This window comes from Mytilus galloprovincialis, chromosome 7, assembly GCF_965363235.1.
Source record: "Mytilus galloprovincialis chromosome 7, xbMytGall1.hap1.1, whole genome shotgun sequence".
Classification (NCBI taxonomy): domain Eukaryota; kingdom Metazoa; phylum Mollusca; class Bivalvia; order Mytilida; family Mytilidae; genus Mytilus; species Mytilus galloprovincialis.
This window is the reverse complement of record NC_134844.1, coordinates 30,820,941-30,844,582: the sequence shown is the minus strand read 5'-3', so window position 1 is coordinate 30,844,582 and position 23,642 is coordinate 30,820,941. Positions and strand designations below refer to the sequence as shown.

At 32.4% G+C, this 23,642-nt stretch overlaps 2 protein-coding genes and 1 long non-coding RNA gene across 4 annotated transcripts; 1 reads left to right on the top strand and 2 right to left on the bottom strand.

Annotated features, from left to right (window-relative positions):
- Positions 1–3,340: 3,340 nt before the first annotated feature.
- LOC143081626 (uncharacterized) lies at positions 3,341–11,833 on the top strand. Of its 2 annotated transcripts, XR_012979997.1 has the most exons (6): positions 3,361–3,403; positions 4,182–4,377; positions 5,154–5,243; positions 7,944–8,012; positions 9,784–9,846; positions 11,424–11,833. It is a non-coding gene; the product is annotated as an uncharacterized LOC143081626 (long non-coding RNA). The 2 variants fall into 2 exon arrangements; XR_012979996.1 differs by having other exon boundaries at positions 3,341–4,377.
- A 3,699-nt stretch (positions 11,834–15,532) lies between these two features.
- On the bottom strand, positions 15,533–17,123 carry LOC143082741 (uncharacterized). The gene has a single exon (XM_076258577.1). It carries the CDS (start codon positions 16,594–16,596, stop codon positions 15,883–15,885), a length of 714 nt encoding a protein of 237 aa, XP_076114692.1. The 5' UTR covers positions 16,597–17,123; the 3' UTR covers positions 15,533–15,882.
- A 64-nt stretch (positions 17,124–17,187) lies between these two features.
- Positions 17,188–18,261, bottom strand: LOC143084177 (uncharacterized). The gene has a single exon (XM_076260587.1). The coding sequence runs from the start codon at positions 18,259–18,261 to the stop codon at positions 17,212–17,214; it is 1,050 nt and encodes a 349-aa protein (XP_076116702.1). The 3' UTR covers positions 17,188–17,211.
- Between the last annotated feature and the right edge of the window lie 5,381 nt (positions 18,262–23,642).

Below are 23,642 nucleotides of genomic sequence, written 5' to 3'. Positions count from 1 at the left end.
AGTGTCACAAAAAAATAATAATCACATTACCAAATATTTTATGTTCCAATTGCAACTAAATATTCTTTGTAGGTTCATTAAATTTTTTTTTATCAAAATGTAAGCGTGACTTAAACCAAATATAGAAAGTTGATAGTAACTGGTATATCATCAGAAGTTCTATCTCAATTCTTACTGAGTTGTCAAAGATGTGTATTTGTGTAAAAACAAATATATAAAGTGAGTGCCTCTAGCATGTTTAAATGTGTTGATGCTTTATGTTGGCATTGGAATAATGATCAAGGTTGAAATCCCTTTCGTCAATTTTACGAACGAAATCACGATTTGGTTGGCCGATATGGAATATCTGTTTAACAGTTGAAAGCAGATATGTTTCAAATGTCGTAATTAAAACCACTTCCCCCTTTCCCTGATATAGCTTATCGATTTAGTTAGTAGATATAAGAAGATGTGTTATGAGTGCCAATGAGACAACCTTTACACCCAAATAACTATATGTAAAAGTAAACCCTTAAATGACGTCAGCACGGAGCCTTGGCTAACACAGAACAGCAAGCTATAAAGGGCTCATGAAAATTTTGATATTTTTATCTAAAATGTTTGCTAATGTGCCTTGTCTAATTGCCTTTTTGTGCTTCTTTGTTACATGTTCGTTTGTTTAAATAGTGATTTAGATTATAACACAATATTGACTGCTGTGCCCCTGTTTTGGACATTTTCACCTATTATGTCAATTTGTTCTGTTCACTCATCGTTGTCAATATAATGGAATTTGAAGAGACTGTCATACAAGTCAGAGGTTTAGCTAGCTATTTAACCAGGTTTAATTCAACATTTACTGCATACGACAATGTTTTTACTAAGTCAGGAATATGACCATTATACGTTCGTTTGATGTGGTGAATCTTTTGATTTTGTCATTTGATTATGTACTTTTTGTTTGAATTTTCCTCGGAGTTCAGTATTGTGATTTTACTTATTATTAATACCTTTTCATGATTTTTAATATTGATTCACAAAATTGTAAAATATGATAATGTACCTGTATATTCTGATTATTATAGTTTTGTTAACACTAGTGTAATATCAGTTTCTAGCTTTGCTTATAACAGTTTTATCAATCATTTATCATGAATTTATTCAAGGATAAATTATTCTTAATTTTGCGAAGCAAACACTCAATATAATGTAGATTCATTAATTTTCGCGGGTATCTATTTTCGTGAAAACGGTTTAAATTGTATTATCTTGGATATTTAATTTCGTGTTTCTGAGAAATTTTGAAAACATACCTATAGAAACTAGATTGCACGCTTGCACGAAAAGCTTTAAACCATATTTAGGAGTGGCAATTTGACAATGAAAGTCCGTGTAAATGTTTGTTAATCAAATTAAAAAAGTCCCCTAATTTCGGCACAAATTAGCACAGCAGGACCAAACTAAACAACATCGGAAATTCATCAAAGTAGACTCCGCCAAATCCACTCTATTTTTGTTACATGAATTTCTATTGATGAATTGAGCCTTTTTCAACTAATTTTTATAGTTCGTTGTTATTTTGTACAGTTACATTACTGTCCAAGGTTAGGGGAGGGTTGGTATCCCGCTAACATGTTTAACCCCGCCACATTATGTATGTATGCGTCTGTCCCAAGTCAGGAGCCTGCAATTCAGTGGTTGTCGTTTGTTTTTCGTTTATTTTTTTATACATAAATTTGACCGTTAGTTTTCTCGTTTGAATTGTTTTACATTTGTCATTCCAATGCCTTTTATAGCTGACTATGCGGTATGGGCTTTGCTCATTGTTGAAGGCCGCACGGTGACCTATAGTTGTTAATATCTGTGTAATTTGGTTTCTTGTGGAGAGTTGTGTCATTGGCAATCATACCACATCTTCTTTTTTTATATCATATACTAAGAATCAGCTTGATATGTGAATGCATTTAGAAAAACAAGTCCAAACACGTAATTCTGGTAGCAAAAAGTGACAATGAATCAAACGTTTAAGTAATCTGTAACTCATCATAGCAAACTCACATTCTGAATTCCAGATCGCTGTATAAAGGCCTTTAGAAAACAATCTGTATAACTGTTAGTTGCAGAGTTACGGAATAAGGATATGGGTAAACCTATATGGCCAGTACAACTGTGTGGCGAGGCCATAATAATTGTTCTTCGTTTATCATTCAAATGTGGGTTTGTATCTTTACCAACGAAAATTGATATACCACATGTAATGAGATAACAGTATATAGGGCTAAAAAATGAAACAAAATATTCAACCGAAATATTCAAATGAAAAAATATCGATCATAACTGAATGTTGCAAATGTATTTGACTCTGTCTGCCAGCAAAGGAAAATCTACTGTGTATGTGACATCTTAAACATAATCGTGTTTGTAATATCAATTTGGCTGTTCGCAATGACATACGTAAATGTTCGTCGCGTACTAGAGGAAACAAATAACAATGTTTATGAAAAATAAACAAAATTCTTGCTCAATTGATGGCAATTTACCATTTAGTTTAAAACATCATCTGCATTTAAAGTGTATATGACTTGATCTTTAAACTTGAGTTCTATATGCCTAACGATCTAATCCGTATAAATCCACAACTAACTCTTGGTATTTTGAGAAGTTCTAAGTTATATTCCGCCTGTTGTTCCTCTTGATGCTCTTCTCATGAATCGTAAGTACTCTGTGGAATTTCAGATCTCACTGATACTAAATCTAAATAACATTATAAATTGTGTAAATCAAAGGCAATTTTCTAAATTTTCCTTCATTAATACCGCATGAACCCAAACATATGAGAGCTAGTGGTGTACAAATATGTAGAAAGTGTAGCAGCTTTATGAAAAAGGGACCCTGAAGAGACTACATTAGACAGAACATTTTGATCTCAACTTTTCGCTATAAGCCTCTCCTGCAGAAAGTCAATCTCGAACTGCACATCGGAAAGAATCAGAACGTTTAACCAAAAACACTTTGATATTAGCTACTTTTATCGCTATTTTACTGTGATCTTACTGACTGGTAATTTCCTTTCTCAGCACAGTAGACTGATACGAAAAATTATCACTAGAAACTAAGGGCGCACTTGCACGTGGCTAATGAAATTAACAACGTCATCATCAGCCAAATAGCAATAATAACTCGATTGCATTTCTCACTTTCGCCGTACCAGCGCAATTGAAACAAAATCCACTGCGCTGAGATGATCAACGGTAATCTATAATTAAATCATCAATTTGATTATCTCACACCAGGAAGTTACGATAAACAAATTGATCTATGAATAAGGTGAGATAACATTTATAACGTGTAAGGTGATAACATATATCTCTTGTACCTGCGTCCATTTTGCTGCGCGAGATATATTGATACACAGTAACGTACGGTCAGTATGGGGATATTAAATCGATGCTTTGTTAAGGGAAAGTAAAGTAGCAAATATACCTAATCCCGATCTTTTGGTCGATTCTTCCTGATTAAGATGAATAACATTTACAGTATGTAACATTCCCTGTACACAACTGAACAAATACAACACATTTTCGTTGAGTCCTAATGTTACCTGTTACATGGTTAAAGTTATGTCCCTATCTATTTCACCATTATTTTACAGTGACAGTTGAATTGTTCTCCCTTCATCCCGATGCACCAAATTCGCAAGCCTACTTAATAAATTCCCTGATTTGTTTTGTTCAGATTAAACGAATTGAATTTTATGCTAGAAAATGACAGACAAAAACTGCATAAATTTAGTTCGTCAGAGTCAGAAGGTGTTAGTGGTATTTATCTAAATCAGTAAGAATCAACCCAAAGATTTGAATACCAAAGATGTATGAAGATTGAACTGTATAACCTAGAGGGCAATAAAATGAATAGACAAATACTAGTACATTATAATCTACTTTGAAATTATTCATTTACATCCTTGAAAAATACACTTGTCCTAGTTGTCCAGCACAGAAGGACACGAGAGTTTTGTCCGAACAATAGATTGTTAAGACTTCATGTTTTGTTTGATAACATAAAACAATTAAGTATACAACAGCGACTGATATTGTCTGGAATTCGCATTAAATTCTTTTGTTGTCTGTTTTTAAAGTCAATTTGAAATATTATATTATGGATCTATCTTATTTCATGCACCAATTTAATTGGTCGAAAAGGTCAAGGTCACAATGACAATATGCCCCATTTGCCTTGAATACCTAGTACAACCAGGGTGCTGTGTTCCTTGTGGACACCTTTACTGCAATCAATGTATCAGTGACTGGAGAAATGGGCACAACAATCGATGTCCAGAGTGCAGAGAATCAATTACAACAGTACAGTCTATATACTTAGACACTGAATCTATCAGAGGTTAGTTATCAAAGTTAAACAGTTTTCGTAGGGATTAAGGTTGTTTAGTCCTAGTCATTTAATATTTTGTAGACCATTGTTTGTCCTTAGTCAATTTCCTTTTTATATCACAGTGTTGTTAATCTAATCTGACTTTTTTCATGTGTTTCTATTATCCCTTTCGTTTCTTCTGCTTCTCTTTAACATTAGGGAAATTTACGCATCTCTGTCATATTTTCCCTCACGGATCTACATTAAAGCTTTACAATTCTTTATTAGTACATATCATTATTATGATATAATTGTTGACATAGAAAGGTTATATTTCTGATTATTTTTATTTCCATGGCCGTTTTAGTTTTATTCTTCCGTGTCAAATTGTCCCTCAAGCATCTCCATGCTACCTTTAATTGGCTATATGTTGGGGGTTTATTTAACATTCTATGCAGGCAATGTCTGATAAAATTTGAAGGGCAACATGTAAATCTGTTTTTTTTTTTATTTCTAACTGTTTTATACACAACTGTAGAGATTAGCAAAAGATAATCTAAAATGTATATTGGTCTTTCGTTCTCATACCCGAAAGTACAATACTACAAAGATAAATTAAAAAAATTGAGCTGGTTTAATGCGATTTCCAATATTAGGCAGATTTCATGTGATCACCAATGTTACTTGTGTTGAAAAGCCTCGTACAAATAAATTTCATATCTAGAGAGAACGTAGTGGTTCACATATTTTCTGAAATAATTCCTTGTTTATAGCCCTTAATATAGACTCTGTGACATACTTTACAGAACTGATTGTTGAAAGGACTAGACTGAACGATTCTGTTAATGAACTTACAGCAACTATTGAAAATTTGCGGCAGAATCCATCAATTGAAGGTTAGTGAAATGAAGATATTCAAATAATGTTTTGCATACTTAACCAAAAGAATGTGACTGTATGCAAACTTGTTCGTGTTTTACCTACATTATAACGGAGAGTTTTGTCCGTATTTCTTTTCTTTCGTGTTAACAATGGGTAGCGCAGTATTTTATCAGATTTTACTGTCGTATACCATAAAAAAAAACATTTCTGTGTATGCCTGAAAACTAAAACCAACACGCATAAGGGTATTTACACCGTCGATCATTTAAATAACAAGATGTATGCGGTGAAATGCCTTGCCCGTTTTGTTGATTATGATATGAATTGTATGTAAAGACTTTGACAACAAGTAGTTTACAAAAATATGGCACTGATCCCAGCTCAATTCAAACAAGATTAAATACACCAATTCAGAAGGTCATGAAGACTTTTCAATGATATATACGTCCGATGTATTTGACCTTTTACTGATAGTGACTGAGAATATTTTCAAAGTGTAGGATACAGAACGGAATTACCTTTAGCTGTATTTGGCAAACGTTAAGGAATGTTCAAGCAAATGCTCTTCAACCTCATACTTTATGTGACCTTTCAAAAACGCGTGAATTGTGTACAAAATTTTAATCCTAGTTTCTATAATGAAATTTTGAATTGACCAAAGCGTATGATTTAAGTTATACCTTCCGATGATTATATAAAAGATAATTGAACTATTACTCACGATTGCTAAACATACCCCGTGATAAAAACATATAAAGATTAATTCAGCCATTAAACCATGAAAATGAGGTCAAGGACAACAGGTAAATACATATTAGGCAGCAACCATTTGATTTTCTGGGGGGGGGGGGGGTTCTATGGTTTTTTTTCTGTGCAAAACTGCGGCGAAAAACAATCTATTTTTTTCGCGACAAGTCGAAAACAATTTTTTTCTTTCAATTTTATCATTACATATAGCATGTATAGTGGCAGCTGAGGGTGAAACAAACAATTTTTTTTCTCAGAATCAAAAACAAATTATTTTTTTCTCCAAAAACTGGAAACAAACTTTTTTTTCCAAAAAAAACCATAGCCCCCCCCCAGAAAATCAAATGGTTGCTGCCTTATTGGTTTTATACCATATAGATTTTTTGGCTCTTTTACAATATGAAGAAAAAAATGTATTCCTCGCAACTGGATTAGCAGTCTATCGGCCTTCGCTTTTTTAGCTCACCTGGCCTAAAAGGCCAAGTGAGCTTTTCTCATCACTTGGCGTCCGGCGTTCGGCGTCGTCCGTCGTCCGTCGTCGTTAACTTTTACAAAAATCTTCTCCTCTGAAACTACTGGGCCAAATTAAACCAAACTTAGCCACAATCATCATTGGGGTATCTAGTTTTAAAAATGTGTCCGATGACCCGGCCAACCATCCAAGATGGCCGCCATGGCTAAAAATAGAACATAGGGGTAAAATGCAGTTTTTGGCTCATAACTCAAAAACCAAAGCATTTAGAGCAAATCTGACACTGGGTAAAATTGTTGATCAGTTCAAGATCTATCTGCCCTGAAATTTTCAGATGAATTGGATAACCCGTTGTTGGGTTGCTGCCCCTGAATTAGTAATTTTAAGGAAATTTTGCTCTTTTTGGTTATTATCTTGAATATTATTATAGATAGAGATAAACTATTAACAGCAATAATGTTCAGCAAAGTAAGATTTACAAATAAGTCAACATGACTGAAATGGTCAGTTGACCCCTTTAGGAGTTATTGCCCTTTATAGTCAATTTTTAACCACTTTTCGTAAATCTTAGTAATCTTTTACAAAAATCTTCTCCTCTCAAACTACTTGGCCAAATTAATCCAAATTTGGCCACAATCATCTTTTGGGTTAGTAGTTTGAAAAAATTGTCCGGTGACCCGGCAATCCAACCAAGATGGCCGCCATGGCTAAAAATAGAACATGGGGTAAAATGCAGTTTTTGGCTTATAACTCAAAACCCAAAGCATTTAGATCAAATCTGACATGGGGGTAAAATTGTTTATCAGGTCAACATTTATCTGCTCTGAAATTTTTAGATGAATCGGACAACCCTTTATTGGGTTGCTGACCCTGAATTGTTAGTTTTAAGGAAATTTTGCTGTTTTTGGTCATTATCTTGAATATTATTATTGATAGAGATAAACTGTAAACAACAATAATGTTCAGCAAAGTAAGATTTACAAATAAGTCAACATGACCGAAATGGTCAATTGACCCCCTTAGGAGTTATTGTTCTTTATAGTCAATTTTTAACAATTTTTATAAAATTTGTAAATTTTTACTTACATTTTCCACTGAAACTAATGAGCCAAGTTCATTATAGATAGAGATAATTTTAAGCAGCAAGAATTTTCAGTAAAGTAAGATGTACAAACACATCACCATCACCAAAACACAATTTTGTCATGAATCCATCTGCTTCCTTTAATATTCACAAAGACCAAGGTGAGCGACACAGGCTCTTTAGAGCCTCTAGTTTAGGAACAGAAGCATTAAACAGCCGTACCTGAATAAAAAAAAAAAAATATTTCTTGGTAAAAGATATGCAAATCTTTAACAGAAATACAAATGCACAATATATACGCCCTTGTAATTGTAACCATATTTTACTTTCTTTTAACCTTTTCTTTCATTAATTTATTTGTAAATTATAATAATTGTCATAATCACCGACTTTTACATCTCTCTAAACCAGGCAATCACCGTTTACATTCTGAGGTAGAAGAGGTACAGACGTTAAATGCAGCATTGTTGAGTGATATAGGTAAGTTTAGATATCAATATTATTTCTTGTATACCAATAAAAAGAAAGATACACAAAAGCATACAAAGCACATAGAAAAACTAAATAAAATTGAGAATGGAAAGGGGGAATGCATCAAAGAGACATTTTCACCCGCACCAAAGAACAGAAAACAGTCAAAGGACAATAAGAGCTGTATTGTAATGCAAGCAATTTAAAATGAGGAAACTATCCAAAAGTCTCTAAAATTAAACTTATTATATATTCGAGGAGTATCGTTTGATTGTCCAACAGGCCAAAAGCTTGATTATAATCAAAATGTATAACTGAACGTTTACTAATGGAAAATAAATAATTCATTGCCATTTGAAGAAAGGAAACAATCTAAATTCAGCTGTTCTAAACACATCATTATAAATTTCACGTGATTTCTAGAAATTAATCTGAGGCAAGCAAGGGCGGCAAAATTATACTTTCACAATTGATCCGCATCGTTTTTCATTATCGTAAAACAATCTAACCAGTTATAAATTTTCAATTCCTGGTAAATGTTTGTTAAGACCAGAAGGTGATATAGTTCGAGGAAATGAAAGACAATTTTGAAAGAGCAGAAGTAATTTGTCAGAGTCTGCAAATTCAAAAAAGTAAGATTGTAACGTTAACATTGGTCTCTGGAATTCAAAACCCATATCTTCTCTAATTCAAAATAGTTTATGTGCATTTGGTTTCCGAATCAGTGTTTAAATATTTATGAATCAGATGATTTGTATTCAATAACTTAAAGACAGATAGGTGCAGCAATGCTCTGATATTGTTGTTATTTTATAGTTTGTTTCTGTGTGTGTTGCACTGTCGTTTTTTTTTTTGTTGCACTTCAATGTTTCTGTTGTTTCGTTGTTTTCCTCTTAAAGTTGATGTGTTTACCTCAGTTTTAGTTTGTCACCCGGATTTTTTTTTCTCAATCGATTTATGACTTTCGAAAAGCGGTATACTACTGTTGCCTTTATTGAACATGCAACACTTTTATCAAATTTAGTTTTTAAAAAGAGCCACAACATTGTTTTAACGCGCGTCTGGCGTACCAGATTATGGTCCTGGTACCTTTGATAACTTTTAATGTCCTGGCGTAACAAGAATGTGTTAATTCATGTTAGAAACAACAAGAAATTGGGATCAGCTTACATCAAACAAGATGATAGATTGTAATTTTTTAATATATTGAGCACGCGCAATTTGCTTTACGTCATATTTATGAAAAAAATCATTTGGGTTTTTTTCATATTCCAATTGACAAAATTTGTTGAAAAGGTGTTTAGTATAAATATATATTTTCAGGATTTCTGAAAACAATATATGCTGTGTGCTCTATGGTCCGGTTGTTGTCGCTTTGACACGTTCCCCATTTCCATTCTCAATTTTAAATATTGTAAAATGTGAGCTACGAGTCATAACATTGAGCATCTTTGACAACTGAGTGCAACACTCGAATTTACGCATTACAATGAGGAAAACTCCAAAATGAAAATTATTGATCATGCAGGCATGTTCAGTCCATTTCAAATTATAATAACCTGTTCGAAAACTGGAGGGAGTAATTGAAATGTTAAGGTTTTTGTTCAATAGATGAATATTTTAAAGGCAATTATTGTTATTGAAAAGAAGGCGATATTTATTTGTATTTCTACGAAACCTTTGTATTCGAGAATAAGAAATAGTTTATATCCCAAAACGTTTCATTGGACGTATGTGTATAACGTTCCCCTAACATCGTATCATCATACTTGTGTTACAGGTGTATTGAATCTGGAACTTAAACGAGCCAACATTCGGAATAGATCTTCTCCACCTGCAAAAGGTATGAAGAAATATATAATCTGATCAAATTACCTGTACAATTCTCATATATTTTTGGATAACGGTTTACGCTTTTGTACCATAGCGTAAGCTTGCTGTGATGTTTTATGGTTTATTGTTCTGGTTCTATAGAGTATTTTGTTGAAGTAATGATGACAAGAAAATTTAAATAGTGATATACCATATCCAAATGCAGGAGGCAGGATTCTTGAGGGTTTGTGCATTTGGTTTACGAACTTCTGACTCAAGCGTGCCGGGAGACAATTATTACAGACGACAAACAAAATCACACAATTCTAATTTCGTTTCAGCGCAAAATGTTTTTTTTAAATACATGAATATTTTATCTAAATTTTCAGGTTTCAGACGAATGATTTTCTTAATTGAGAAAAAGGTTCTTGATTCAATTATGTTCATTGAAGGTTAAAACTATTTATGCGAGTATTTTTGTCCTCTTTTTTTTATAAGGATTATATTCCCATTATGTAAACAATAGTAGAAAAGTGAGTAGTCATTTTAAAAAAATTAAGAATCGAAACCTTAAACTACATAGTCAAGTGGTGATGTTAACTTATTATGAAAGCACGACGACAGGAAAAGTAAAGAGAATATTTTTTTCATGAACAAGATCAGATATCATGAGAAAATTTTAGAGGAATGTCATGAGGTGCAGAAGTGTGTTTAGTTGTGATAACATAATAGTAGAAATTTATTAAATCCAACTATATATTAACTTTATGGTGTATACAAGAAAACAAATTTTTCAAAAATAATTGTATATACCAGGAAAACGCAATTATGAAGTCAAATACAACATTTACAACGTGCACACGCTGAAATATCTCGCCTGCTTTTCATGTACTGATTAGGATTGAATTTTTGTTGAATGGATACAGAAATAGCATAGTATTACATAAAATTAATATTATCCATTATTTATAAAAATGAAGTACTAGTAAAGGTTGGATAAGCCATGTCGGACAAACATGTACGACTTAAAACATACCAAACATCAAATATTGTTGACTTATTGTTATAGTGTATTTGTGAAACAGACCTAACCAAGAAAACTTAACACTGACCGTAAAACCATTATTATTTTTTTAAATGAGGTAAGCTAAAAGATTAGTTGAATCCTGCCAGACAGATTTGTACACTTTACAACCATTCAATCCACCAAATATCGTTCACCTATCACTTATAGTAACTGATAATCGTACTCAAGGCTCCCATATACCAAAGTATATAGTTATCCTATTTCTCATAGTTAGTAAAAAATTCACACGACAAAAAAACCGTGTCGCTGAACCATAAAATAAGGTCAAAGACAATGGCTATTTGCCAGATGGAAACTTCGTAACACAATGCACATGTATACAAGGTATTAAGAATCTGGGTTTTCTTAAACTGAAATGTAATGCTTTATTCAAATAGTTTAAACCGTTGCTGCTGCTACCAGTTTGTAATTCCTACTTCGAACTAGTCGAGAGAAAAAAACAGCAATAATGTACATAAAAATATTTATAAGGCTTGCATTTACAAAATATTGACATTGAAATTCTTTGTTTTCTCTTCCAGATAATAGTGTAGCCCGTTTAGCTATAATGATCTTTCTGATCTTCACATCGGTTTGCTTCTTATATCTTGGTGTATGTATATTTACTGAATGGTTTTCGGAAAAACCTGATTACCTAGAAGAAGTGGTAGTGCGACACTTAAGGTTCTTGAGTGAAAGCAATACTTATATAACGTCAACGTTTTCATCAGTGGCATCATATGTCCCAACTGTTATAAGCCTGTCTTTTGCATCATGTATAATCTTTCTAGCTACGTGTCCTAATATCATTGATAGCATATGTTTTGCTATTTTTAATTTTGCGATGGGTTCCTTTTTGGTATTACTTATGTGTATTTGTGTACTGTTTGATGCTGTATTGATTTCTACCTACCTATTGCTGTTCATTTGTATAGGTTCATTGTTCTTTCTCAAAACTTTGCGTTAATTACCTTGCAACAGACCATCTACAGACCACTTCAAAGAGTTGTTGCAAAGGTTAATTGACATTCAATTCAAATAGCGTGCCACTCTCCCTATTTTAGACATTGGAGACATGGCTGCATATTTTCTTATTCCACAGAGATGGTCATCTTTAGCAGCTATACCGGAGAAAAGCCTTATTTACAATATTTGTATACTCTAGTCAACCTTGTGGGGTCTATAGGGACAAAGTAATTGATGAATTATGTATAATGTGTGTGTATAATTGTGAAATAAATCCAATATTATAATACTAAACTATAATATGTTTGGTTTTTTTTAAGAAACGGACTTCAGTATAGCATTTAACTGAAGAGCAAGTATAAAAATAAATGCCCATTTTAATCTCTTCACAGGGCTAAATACACAAACAAAAAATTCAAAAGAACTTAGTAATTTTAATATCACACAATTTGCAGGTTCTTCATCTTGAAGAATTTATTTGAACATTATTTCATTAAATTAAAATAATAAACGAAAACTGTACAGTTTGATTATAGCACTTAAATACAATTAAGGCAAACAAACAAAACAAAAAAACAAGTGACATTTTAGTATAAGTGATCTCCAATACGGAGAGGAGATTCGTACTACCTGTGTTATCAATTAAAATAATATATTCTTATACCGTGCACTATCTATGACAGGAAAGAAAGGAAAGATTGTTCAAGTAAAATTAGAAAGAAGAGAAATAATAATTTTTTGGGGTTAATTCTATCAAATTTTAAAGTTTTATACATCAACTCTTAGTATAATACAAAACAACAATATAAAATTAAAGACGTAGTCCTTGTGTTATAATTACAATATGTTCACAATTAAGAATTTTGCTTTCTTAAAAGAATAAATAAGCATACGAAAGAAAAAACAAATTCAAAACATACGTGTAAATATAGAATTTACTTTTTCCATCATACACAGAGCTTATCATTTAAAAACTCACCAGTAATACCCATTTTTCAACTTTTCTTATTCAGCACATGCATTGTACATAAACAATAAAACAAGATGGAACCATTAGCCAAAAAATATTGATGCAGTAATATTCACATTTTACTTCATAAAAGTTATATCTAACATTCTACAAATTGTTTTGTTATGAAAAGGTTGTAAAGTTTTATAAAAAAAAGAGTGAATAAATCCTCTTGAAACACCTTACAACACAAATGCATTGAGAAATCTATAAATCAAATGCCAAAACGAAAATGCCAAAATTGCAAGAGGAGAAAACTGAAGAACAATAACACACAAAATTATAACACTTTTGAATTTAAGCTAAAAATAATCAAGTCTTTTTTATTCTAAATCTCAAATGACTTTCTTTAAAAAAAAAAATATTACAAGATTTTATCTTGTAAATGTTATTTACAAATACAGATTTTTGTTTTACTTATCAAACTTATATTTATGAAGAAATGTACAGTCAATTATTTATTTTCTATGTGACAGCATTTTTTATTTTATTTTTAATTTCTGGCATATTTTAAATGCTTACTGCTGAATTTTTTCCCTTTTAACATAAAAGTGCCTTTTCCATGTATGATCCTTACAAAACAGCGCAGTTTTGCACAAAATGTGGCTCTGAAACTTTTAATCATAATTTTTTAAAACCATAATTCAAATTACAAATTGTTAACTTCAAAAAATCTATTTGAAATTTCCTTTTTCATTAAACTTAAAAACTAAGGAAAATATATACTTATATAAACCATGTAATCCTTATGAATGATTTTTATATGTTTAATAGTCAATGTTGAATATTTCATGCATATTGAGGATATAAGGGATACAATTACGAAACAATGCTACTGAGCTATAAATTGAAATTTGCATGACTCATGGATAATGCCAGAAGTTTTACTGTGAATTACAAGAGACAGAAATTAGTATTGCACATTTCCTTAATGATCAAACTACATTTAGATAGCCAAAAGTACAAAACACTGAAGGTCTAAAGATAGTAGAATGATATATATCATGTTAAAAAATTCAACAGACATACTAAAATGAAATAGAAAGAGCTGAAGTCTTAGCTGAATTTAGCACAAAATCTAATGGAGTATCATAAGAATAAACATAAAACAAAGATATTTTTCCTTTTTCAACTAAATATTAATGTTGCACTCAGTAGAAAATATGAATATAAAATATATAAGAATACCTTGAAGACCAATTACAAAAATTTGCTAGCCACTGGTTTATCATCATAAGAAGTTATCTTTGGTTTTGGTTCTATCTCAAATCTTATTGAATCATTAACAATGTGTGTACAAATGAATATTAGTTTAGTGCCTCTAGAATGTTTAAGTTTGTTGATGCTAATTGTTGGCAATGGGAATAATGAACAAGGATTAACACATTGCTTGATGTAAAACTAATAGAATAAGGAAATGAATATTACATTGATGCTATTCTCTATTTGGCAGTTTTTCCTCGTAAACAAATGGAAATTCTATTGCTGAATAATCTACTTCCCTCACAAAAATGAGAATAAAGGCAATGTGATGTACCAGAAGCAATGATGAATCCATCAGCAATCATACATCAAACTTTTAAACATATAGACATGTTCAAAAATACATTAATTTAGCAAAAATGTGTGTAATACTGCAACAATATGGCATCTATAAATTATAGATGCAATCAAGTAGTTTGTACTTTAATGTTGATCCTAAAAATATGGAAAAAATCAAAATTGTGTACAAAACAAATATTTAAAGACTTCAGTTTTTCAAGCTCATCTAATAAACATCCACTGCTGTTGGTTTCTGGGTGTTGAAAGAAAAAACCAATTCTGCATTGAAATCTACCAACTCCATGATTGTGTTTGAACTGAGTGTTTGAAGGTTTACATAACACACACACACATCATATACCTTTCATTCACATATAAAATAATGTCTAGATTTAAGTAACACTTTACAGCACACCAGTCTGAAATTAGCACAAACACACACAATGCACAGACAAAGCACTCAGCTCAACTATTACACTCGTCAATACTTTCACGATTGCAGGAACACTGTAGCTTTAAGAAAACATGAAATGTTTAGATGTCATGACAAATAGACTTAGGCTACAGACACCAAGATGTATGTTAATTTGATCTTAACAGCATGAATATGGCAATGTAATTATAAATCTTATCATAACTGTTCAACTTTCGGCTAATTTTTTAATTCGTTCAAATCTTTGTTTTAATTCAGACACATCTGTTGTTGAGGTTGATCTAGGCATTGTTTGGTCTGGCTCTTTCTCTGCAGGCTTGATTTCAACCTGAAAATCACAAATTTTCCCTTAATTAGTTGATTTCAAATAAACATTTTACACTAACATGGTATTCATATCAAATCACATATTGATAGACTGATATAATAATGAAAAATATTTGATAGTGTTTTTAAAGATAATCACTTACACGACTTCTTCAACAATAACTACGCCCATAGACTACTCAACTCTAAGCACATAATACTAATAAAAAACCAAACTAAAGTTCAAATTGAATACCCACACGACAGTGCCATGTGCTGATTTTAATTGAACATTATGATACATAATAGCATGTCGACAAAATATAGTCAAGTAATTCATAATTACTACTGAAATCAAAACATTCATATAACATCAAATAAATTCATGAGCAAGATAAACAATTTAACTGAGAAACACGTCTAGTCGAGTCGGCCCTGTCGTGCTGAATGGCTATATCCCATGAAGCGCGGGAAAACAACTAACGGTCTATGGGAGACAACTAGAAGAAATTAATTTCAATCTAATTCAGTTCCTTCAAACGGTTGAAATTACATTTCTTCCACAATAACTACGCCCATAGACTACCCAACTCTAAGCACATAATACTAATGAAAAACCAAACTAAAGTTCAAATTGAATACCCACACGACAGTGCCATGTGCTGAAAAACAAAGAACGGGAAATAAATTTTTTATCTTGCTTATAGAACTTAATTCACTTTGAAAATAAAAAGTCAATACCAGGTTATAAACCTAAATTTTCAGAAACAATTAATCTGTCTTTTAAAGAATCTTTAATATAACCGTCCTTGGCCGTCTCTGAACGCCATCTGCCATGTCTTTTGAACAATCGATCGGAAATACCTAAATTAGCGCAAGTTGTAGCTCCGCCAGAACGTAAACTGTGCAATCCATATTTCTTAATATCTGACACAAATGGTTGAAAAGCTTCAATAAATAATTCTCTCATACGTGTATAAGACAGTGGTTTATTTTCCTTCCGAAGAACATATCTATCCTTGAATTTTGTTAAATTTCTAAAAATAAATTCTTCTGATTCCGGCGAAATGTCAGCCCACAACAAATATAACTTTAAATTCTTAACTGGACACATATCTGAATCCATACCGGCTATAACTACAGAATTGCCATCACGATAGATATCAGTTTTACTTTTCGGAATAAATATAGATATATAACCTAATTCAAAAATGATATCACATCTCCGTATATTTAATAGCTCGGACACTCTCAAAAAACCTGAGTAAGCTAGTAAACACGCACATATAAAACGCTGTGACATAACATTATATTCCTTAAATGACGAACTATACATTTTAGATAGAAGCTCAGGAGTAACTGGTTCCTTTTTCTCAATTCGAGTAGCTAATCGGCGTTTTGCACCTTCTAAAACATTTTTCACAACTAAATTTTCGGTAGGAGACGTATGACCAATCATATGATGTGCCCATTGTATACTATAAAATGCTGAAATAACCGGACTAGCAGTGTGACTGTTCTGAACTAATGAAGATAAATATAGTGCAACGTGCAAAGATTTTGCCGGTAAAATATCACAACGACTTATACCGTTATGAACAGCCCACTTTTCCAACGGATAAATCCTGCATGATAAGTTTTAACGGTACTGTCAGCTTTAGATTCGCAAAGTAAATCCATAAGAACATCAACATTGGTATGCAGAGCTGGTGGCAAAAAATTAATCACAGATTCATAGGCCTGCAAAAATACATGTATAAACAATAATTAAACAATAACAGAATCTTAAATGTAAGAAACTATCAACAGAAAAATACTTGTTAGTACATCTCACAAGACTATATACAATAGTCTTAATGCTGATCATAAGCATTTGTATTTGTTAGTATATTAGTTCTCAACAAGGCCATTTAAAGCCTTAATACCAAAATCTGAAACCAATTCAGATATGCATTGTAACGTTAGTACACAAACAAGGCACTAATACAGCCTTTAACATATCATCTGTATAATCCAGATAAGCATTAACAGCTTCATAAACAAAATAGGTTTACAACCTTCATACATATCAGTATTATACTCTGAAATCTAGCCTCAGAGCTAACATCTTAAAAGTAAGATCAGTATTACCAAAAATGGCCTTCTTGCTTTTACCAGGAGTATAAAACTCCTTACCGCTTGGTAATTCTACATATGCAATAACTTGATCTGTGAAATCGCCCCCATTTGGGCATAACATAGGCCAATAACTTGCGGATGGCCAGCAAGGAACAATCAATGTACCTACAGCGTTGCATTGTCTCATGTAATAAATAACACGTGGTATAAGAAATACAGGTGGTACAAAAAGACCGTTAACCCCATACCAATCTACTGTGAACGCATCAATACCAGAAGAATTTTCATTCCAAAATCTTGAATAAAATACCAGTAACTTGAAATTGTGATCAGAAGCAAACCAATCTACTTCATGCAGGCCCCATAAAGATTCTATCAATTGAAAAATGTAATATGATATTCCCCAATCATCATGATCAACGATACGACTCAGAAAATCAGCTTTTTCGTTTAGTGTCCTAGGTATCCAAACTATATCAATGTTGACATTGTACTTCAAACATGCGCTAAATATGTCCAACGCTAAATTCTGTAAAATAGTTTTAGTACTTCCTTTGCTTACAATGCTCACAACATTTTGGTTATCTGTAAACCATTTAACCTTTTTTCCGGATATAATGTTAATTAAGGACAGCAAAACTTTCTTTACCGCAGAAAGTTCCTTCCAAGTTGAACTATTACTACGTTCTGATTCAACCAACATACCATGTGCAATGTTTTGTGGTGCTTCTACAATATAACCACCAAAACCTGTATCACTAGCGTCACTGTAGATAATACTATGACATGATTCATCAACACTGAAATGTTTTACATTAACTTCACTTAAACCATATTCTGTATCAATATATGTACCTAACCAAACCAAACGTTTAGTAGGTTCCCACAATGACTTTTCTGCTTTAGGTACAAAGCCACTTTTAACTAAATCTAGCTTAACTTGTTCTGACACAATCTTGCACATTTCTTGATCTTGTTCTATACCCAAACCATCATCAAGATACATTATAACTTGCTTACCTTCAGATCGCCATTTCTTTACAAGTGGCCTAGTCAGTTTAGTAAAAATAAAACAAGCTGTACTTAAGCCAAATGGTAAAACAAGAAATTTGAAAAATGTAGGACAGCCATTAATGATCCATGAAAACCCTAAGTACTCTGTGTGTGGTTCAAAAATGTCAATATGGTGATAAGCTGAATGAACGTCGTACTTAAACATGGAATAATTCAATTTAATATGCTGTTGAGCAGTCCTCATGTCCTCAAATTTAACGCTCTGTTTCCATAAATGTTTATTTACCGCTCTCAAATCAAGTATCAATCTTTTCTTTAAATTAGACTGAACTGATACAGTAAGAGGATTAACAACAAAAGGTCGCTGGTCACACTGAACTATTAACCCTCTATGTAATAAATCTTGAATAGCTGTATGTACAAAATCGGAATTTTTCAAAGCTGATAAATTGTTGAATAAATACGTAGACGGAGGAATGGAATAAAATGGTATCTTATAACCATCTCTTATAGTATCAATTATATAGTCATAAGCACCAATATCTATCCAAAATTGTATATTTTCCTTCAGCCTACCCTTAACAATAATTTCAGTACCATCTTGCTCATATTCGTAATAATCATGTGTAAAATTTTGAGCAGACTCATTATCTAAAGAACTAATGTCAAAATTATACTCATCTTTTACAAAGCTAGTTTCTTTTGTTTGGTGCTGCTGTCTTGTTGTTTTGGAAGGGGCAGTTAACTCTCCAGTGTTTGTACGACCCACAGTTGAAGCATGGTCCCCGTTGAGATTTTCCAGCGTACTGGTCCTGGGCATACGGGAAACCTCCATACCAAGACGGCTGGCCCCCTCGAAAGTGCTGTTGAGAGTTTCTTCCTAATGGCCCTGTTTTCAGCCCTGATAATCTTGGACTCATCTTCAGAATCGCTAGCAATTGGGTTTGCCTCGTACTGGCGAACTGTATCCCACCCTCCATCAGAAGTATCCGCGATCTTTATTAGCTTATTTCTATGTTTAAGCCTATCTGTACAGGATGCAACAATGTCTCTAGCATAATCAACTTTGCCATTGTCAATAGCCCAAATAGCCTGTGTTAAATCTTCAAGGTTTTCTGTATTGTAATTGAACTGAATTTTGTTACCTTCCGAACGCCATTTGTACTGGGAGTCCGACTTCAGCTTCTTAACTTGAGACTTCATGCTCTGGTTTGTGCCATGGATTTCGTCGCGCAAACTATTTAACTTTTCACTTATCTTAGTGTCAACAAGAACTTCGATATCCTGCTTTTGACGATTAACTGCGTCTAAAACTGTCCGCAAAGATATTTCTTCATGAGGTGTATCGGAATCCATATTTACTATAACTGAGAAACACGTCTAGTCGAGTCGGCCCTGTCGTGCTGAATGGCTATATCCCATGAAGCGCGGGAAAACAACTAACGGTCTATGGGAGACAACTAGAAGAAATTAATTTCAATCTAATTCAGTTCCTTCAAACGGTTGAAATTACATTTATCTTTTTGCTAATACAATTCATGCTATTACTTCGAATTATTCTTATAATTCTCCTTAGGAAAAATTATATCATAAATATCAATTGTGTTTTTCTTCTTTTGTTGTTCCATACATGAAAGTAAAGCCAAACCTGTATTAAGCAGTCACTCATTTGAAGTATCAAAAGTGACCACGCAAGTCTTTTTTGTTGTTGAGTTTTTTAACCTGACATTGCAGAGATCAGAGCATATTGATTTAGTATTTTCAATTAGTAGAGCTGTCAGTTGTGCGAGCCGACAAATAGAAATTGGTGGATTCTGGTGCTCTTAATTTAAAAAAAAAACATTCAAAATACAGAATATAAGTGGTGAATAAAATGCTTCACTGAGAGCAGCCTTATACGACCACAGAGGTTGAACCCTGAACAGTTTGGACAAATTTGGACACAATATTCAAGTTTGATACTGTCTGTATTTGGATCAAACTTTTGACATAAAATAGGTTTCAGACACCAAATTAAATGTGGTCAAAGATCTTAAAAATCTTTGGCGTAATACTGTGCAATTGAAAATTTCTTCTTGAAACTTTTAAAAATTTTAAAAATGAAAATTTCAAATATGAACCCCTTAAAAAAGTGGACCCCCTCAGCTATTTTTTTTAACATCCCCCATTGGAGCAATTACCCCAAAACGCAATCTCAGCCTCCACTTTGTAGTATGAAACCTTGTAGTGCAATTGTAGAGAGATCCATACACTTAAACACACGTTATTATTTCTATAGCTGCACTAGATGAGGACTCCTGTCATCGACTACTGACGTCAGTAACAAAATTATATAGACACAACGTGCGTCAGACATAGACAATTGTATGCGTGACGTTTTTTATTACGTTTTCGTATAATATACTCGCATTATAAAAATAGTTCGTATTTCCTGTACATTTTATACGCTTTCTGATCATGAATAGAAAGTAAAAGTGTTATTGTCGGAAAAAAACACCTCCAGATACCTCGTCAGTCGTGATACTTTGTTCATGTTAATCTGCATTTAGGGATCTTGTAGTGACGATAGTCTCTGTGAAATGTATGCATATGACTTTGATAATTACGTATTGTATAGATATCTGTCTAGATGGTTGATGTTTATATGCGTATACACCTCTGTTCACTTTTGTAGGAAGAGGGATGTTCACCTCTAGAAATTAAAGTAAGTACGTCACAAATACGTAAATAGTTATTCACGCTAAAATGAAGTTACATACTATACTTGGTTTCATAAAAGCAGACACAGTTGTCATATATATCACTTAATACGACAATAATTGGCTGGTATGTTTTGGATGACAATTTGCATATAATGATGCATTATGTTAAGACATGATACAATATTCCCGAATATCAATTATATGGTCTTTTTATAAATTAACTGTTTGCAAATGTATGAATTATTCCAAAAATACTAAGGATTATCTTATCCCAGGCATAGATATCCTTAGCTGTATTTGATAAAACTTTAAGGAATTTTTGGCCATCAATGCTCTTCAATTATGTACTTGTTTGGCTTTCTAACTATTTTGATCTGAGCGTCACTGTTACGTCTTATGGTGTAATACCACCAAATCATAGTACGTCACATCCAGTTTTATACGAAAATAGGTCGAAAAAAAATATTCCCATGAATTTGACAGTTGTAGGTTATCAATCCTACATTTCATTGGAGTCAAACATTTTCTGTGTCATAAACATATGTCTTGGTTATTTCAGAGTACCATTACTATTTTATCTTGGGTTTCTATACAATATTTTGGAAACTGGAGCTTACATGGTTACTAAATCTTGTACACAGATCTTTTATATAAGCTTTGGATTTCAAATATTTTGGCCACGAGCATCCCTGAAGAGACATGTATTGTCGAAATGCGCATCTGGTGCAAGAAAATTGATACCGTTAATTTTATTAAATAAGGGGGAAATTTGATTGGTTAACTTTCAGGGATGGTTATTCTCTTATATGCAATGAAATGTTATGTGAAATTTTTTCTATAGTACTGGACAGGATACACCTTTACTCATGCCAAGTATTTCTTTATTTGAAACAAAGATAAATTCTGCACATTTTTTTGAAAAGTGCAAATTTAATAAAGACTAATAGGGGAAAATCATTGGTAGTATTACACTTTATGTAGACAAAACGCGCGTCTGTAGTATTAAATTATAAGCCTGGTACCTTTGATAACTATTGGAACAACTGGGTCGATTCCACTGCTTGTGGATGTTTCGTCCCCGAGTGTATCGCCATCCCAGAAGTCAGCTTTCGATGTTGACACGAATATCAATTATATGGTATTTTTTTTTATAGAATTCCTGTTTGCATAATAAAAAATTATTCGAAATACTAAGGAATTTCTTATCCAAGGCATATAAAACCTTAGCCGTATTTGGAACAACTTTTTGGAATTTTGACTCATCAATGCTTTTCAACTTTGTACTTGTTTGGCTTTCTAACTATTTTGATCTGAGCGTCACTGATGAGTCTTATGTAGACGAATCGCGCGTCTGGCGTATTAAATAATAATCCTGGTACCTAAGATAACTATTGGAACCAAATGCGAGGTTCAACATTTAACGAAATAAGTAAACAACCACATTTGTCCATTTGTTTCTGGAGGGTCTTAGTAGTCATATAGTGCTTTGTCATCTGACCATACATTTTGAGTTTTGAATTTATTAATAACTTGTTAAATTAAGAGTTTACTATACAGTGTATTCATTTGTCCAGCCTTTGATGCCATGTAGAAACCTATACCGACTCTATGTCTGTTGTTGTTATAAAACTCTGGCTTTGGTCTTTCGCGTATGTGGCATTACGATTTATCAAAGTAAATATTTCATTATTCAGTTTCAAAGTGAGAGAGTCGTCTAATTTGAAGAGGAACTGTAATATTTTAAGAAGTACAAAAACTGCATTTAAAAAAATAATCATTCATATATAATGTTAACGTTGATCAACTTCACAAATTATCCTCGATGGTCTTGAAATATAATTCTAGGTATTGACGTTGTTTGTCATCTTAATTACGTGTAAAAGTCCTCTTTTATTAGTCTTTGTAAATTGTTACTCCTTGGTTTTAATTGTAATTGTCTTGTTACTTTTACTGTGTAGTTCATATTTGGTAATATCTAATAAACATGGTTCGGTACTTATAAACCCGTCAATGGTATTTTTTTGTATTCTTATCTTTCGTTTTTGCTATTGAGCTTTGTATAAATGCCTTTTTGTTTTTCTTTGTTGACAGCGATAAACATGATAACACATTGTTGACTGCTGTTCCTTATTTTCCGACATTTTTGCCTATTATGTACATGTATGTTTTTTTTGTTCACAAATTGTTGTCTATGTAATGGAATTGTATTGTACTAGGTTAACCCACCGGTTTCTTCATTAGAAAATTTCTGTACCAAGTCAGGAATATGACAGTTGTTGTCCATTCGTTGATGTGTTTACGCTTTTGATTTTGTAATTTTTTTTTGCGATTTTCTGTTTTGAATTGCCTCGGAGTTCGGTTTTTGTGTTATTTTATTTTTAGTCTTGGAATACTTAGTATGAACTAGAGCGATGTATTGAAGTTAAATCGTAGGATGACAATAACCGTTGTTATTAGATACGTATGTAAGCTTATTGAAAAGCTCTATAAGGAGTTAACTTTTTATTAGACTGTTTTGGAATAAATCAGTCTGTTTTTTCGTTTGCATTTTTTCACATTTTATCATCCTTGGTCCTCATCTAGCTAACTATACGGTATCGAGTTTGCTTAATGTTAAATGACTTATGGTAAGCTTAAATTACTTAAATTCAAGTTATTAAGTTTTATTTAA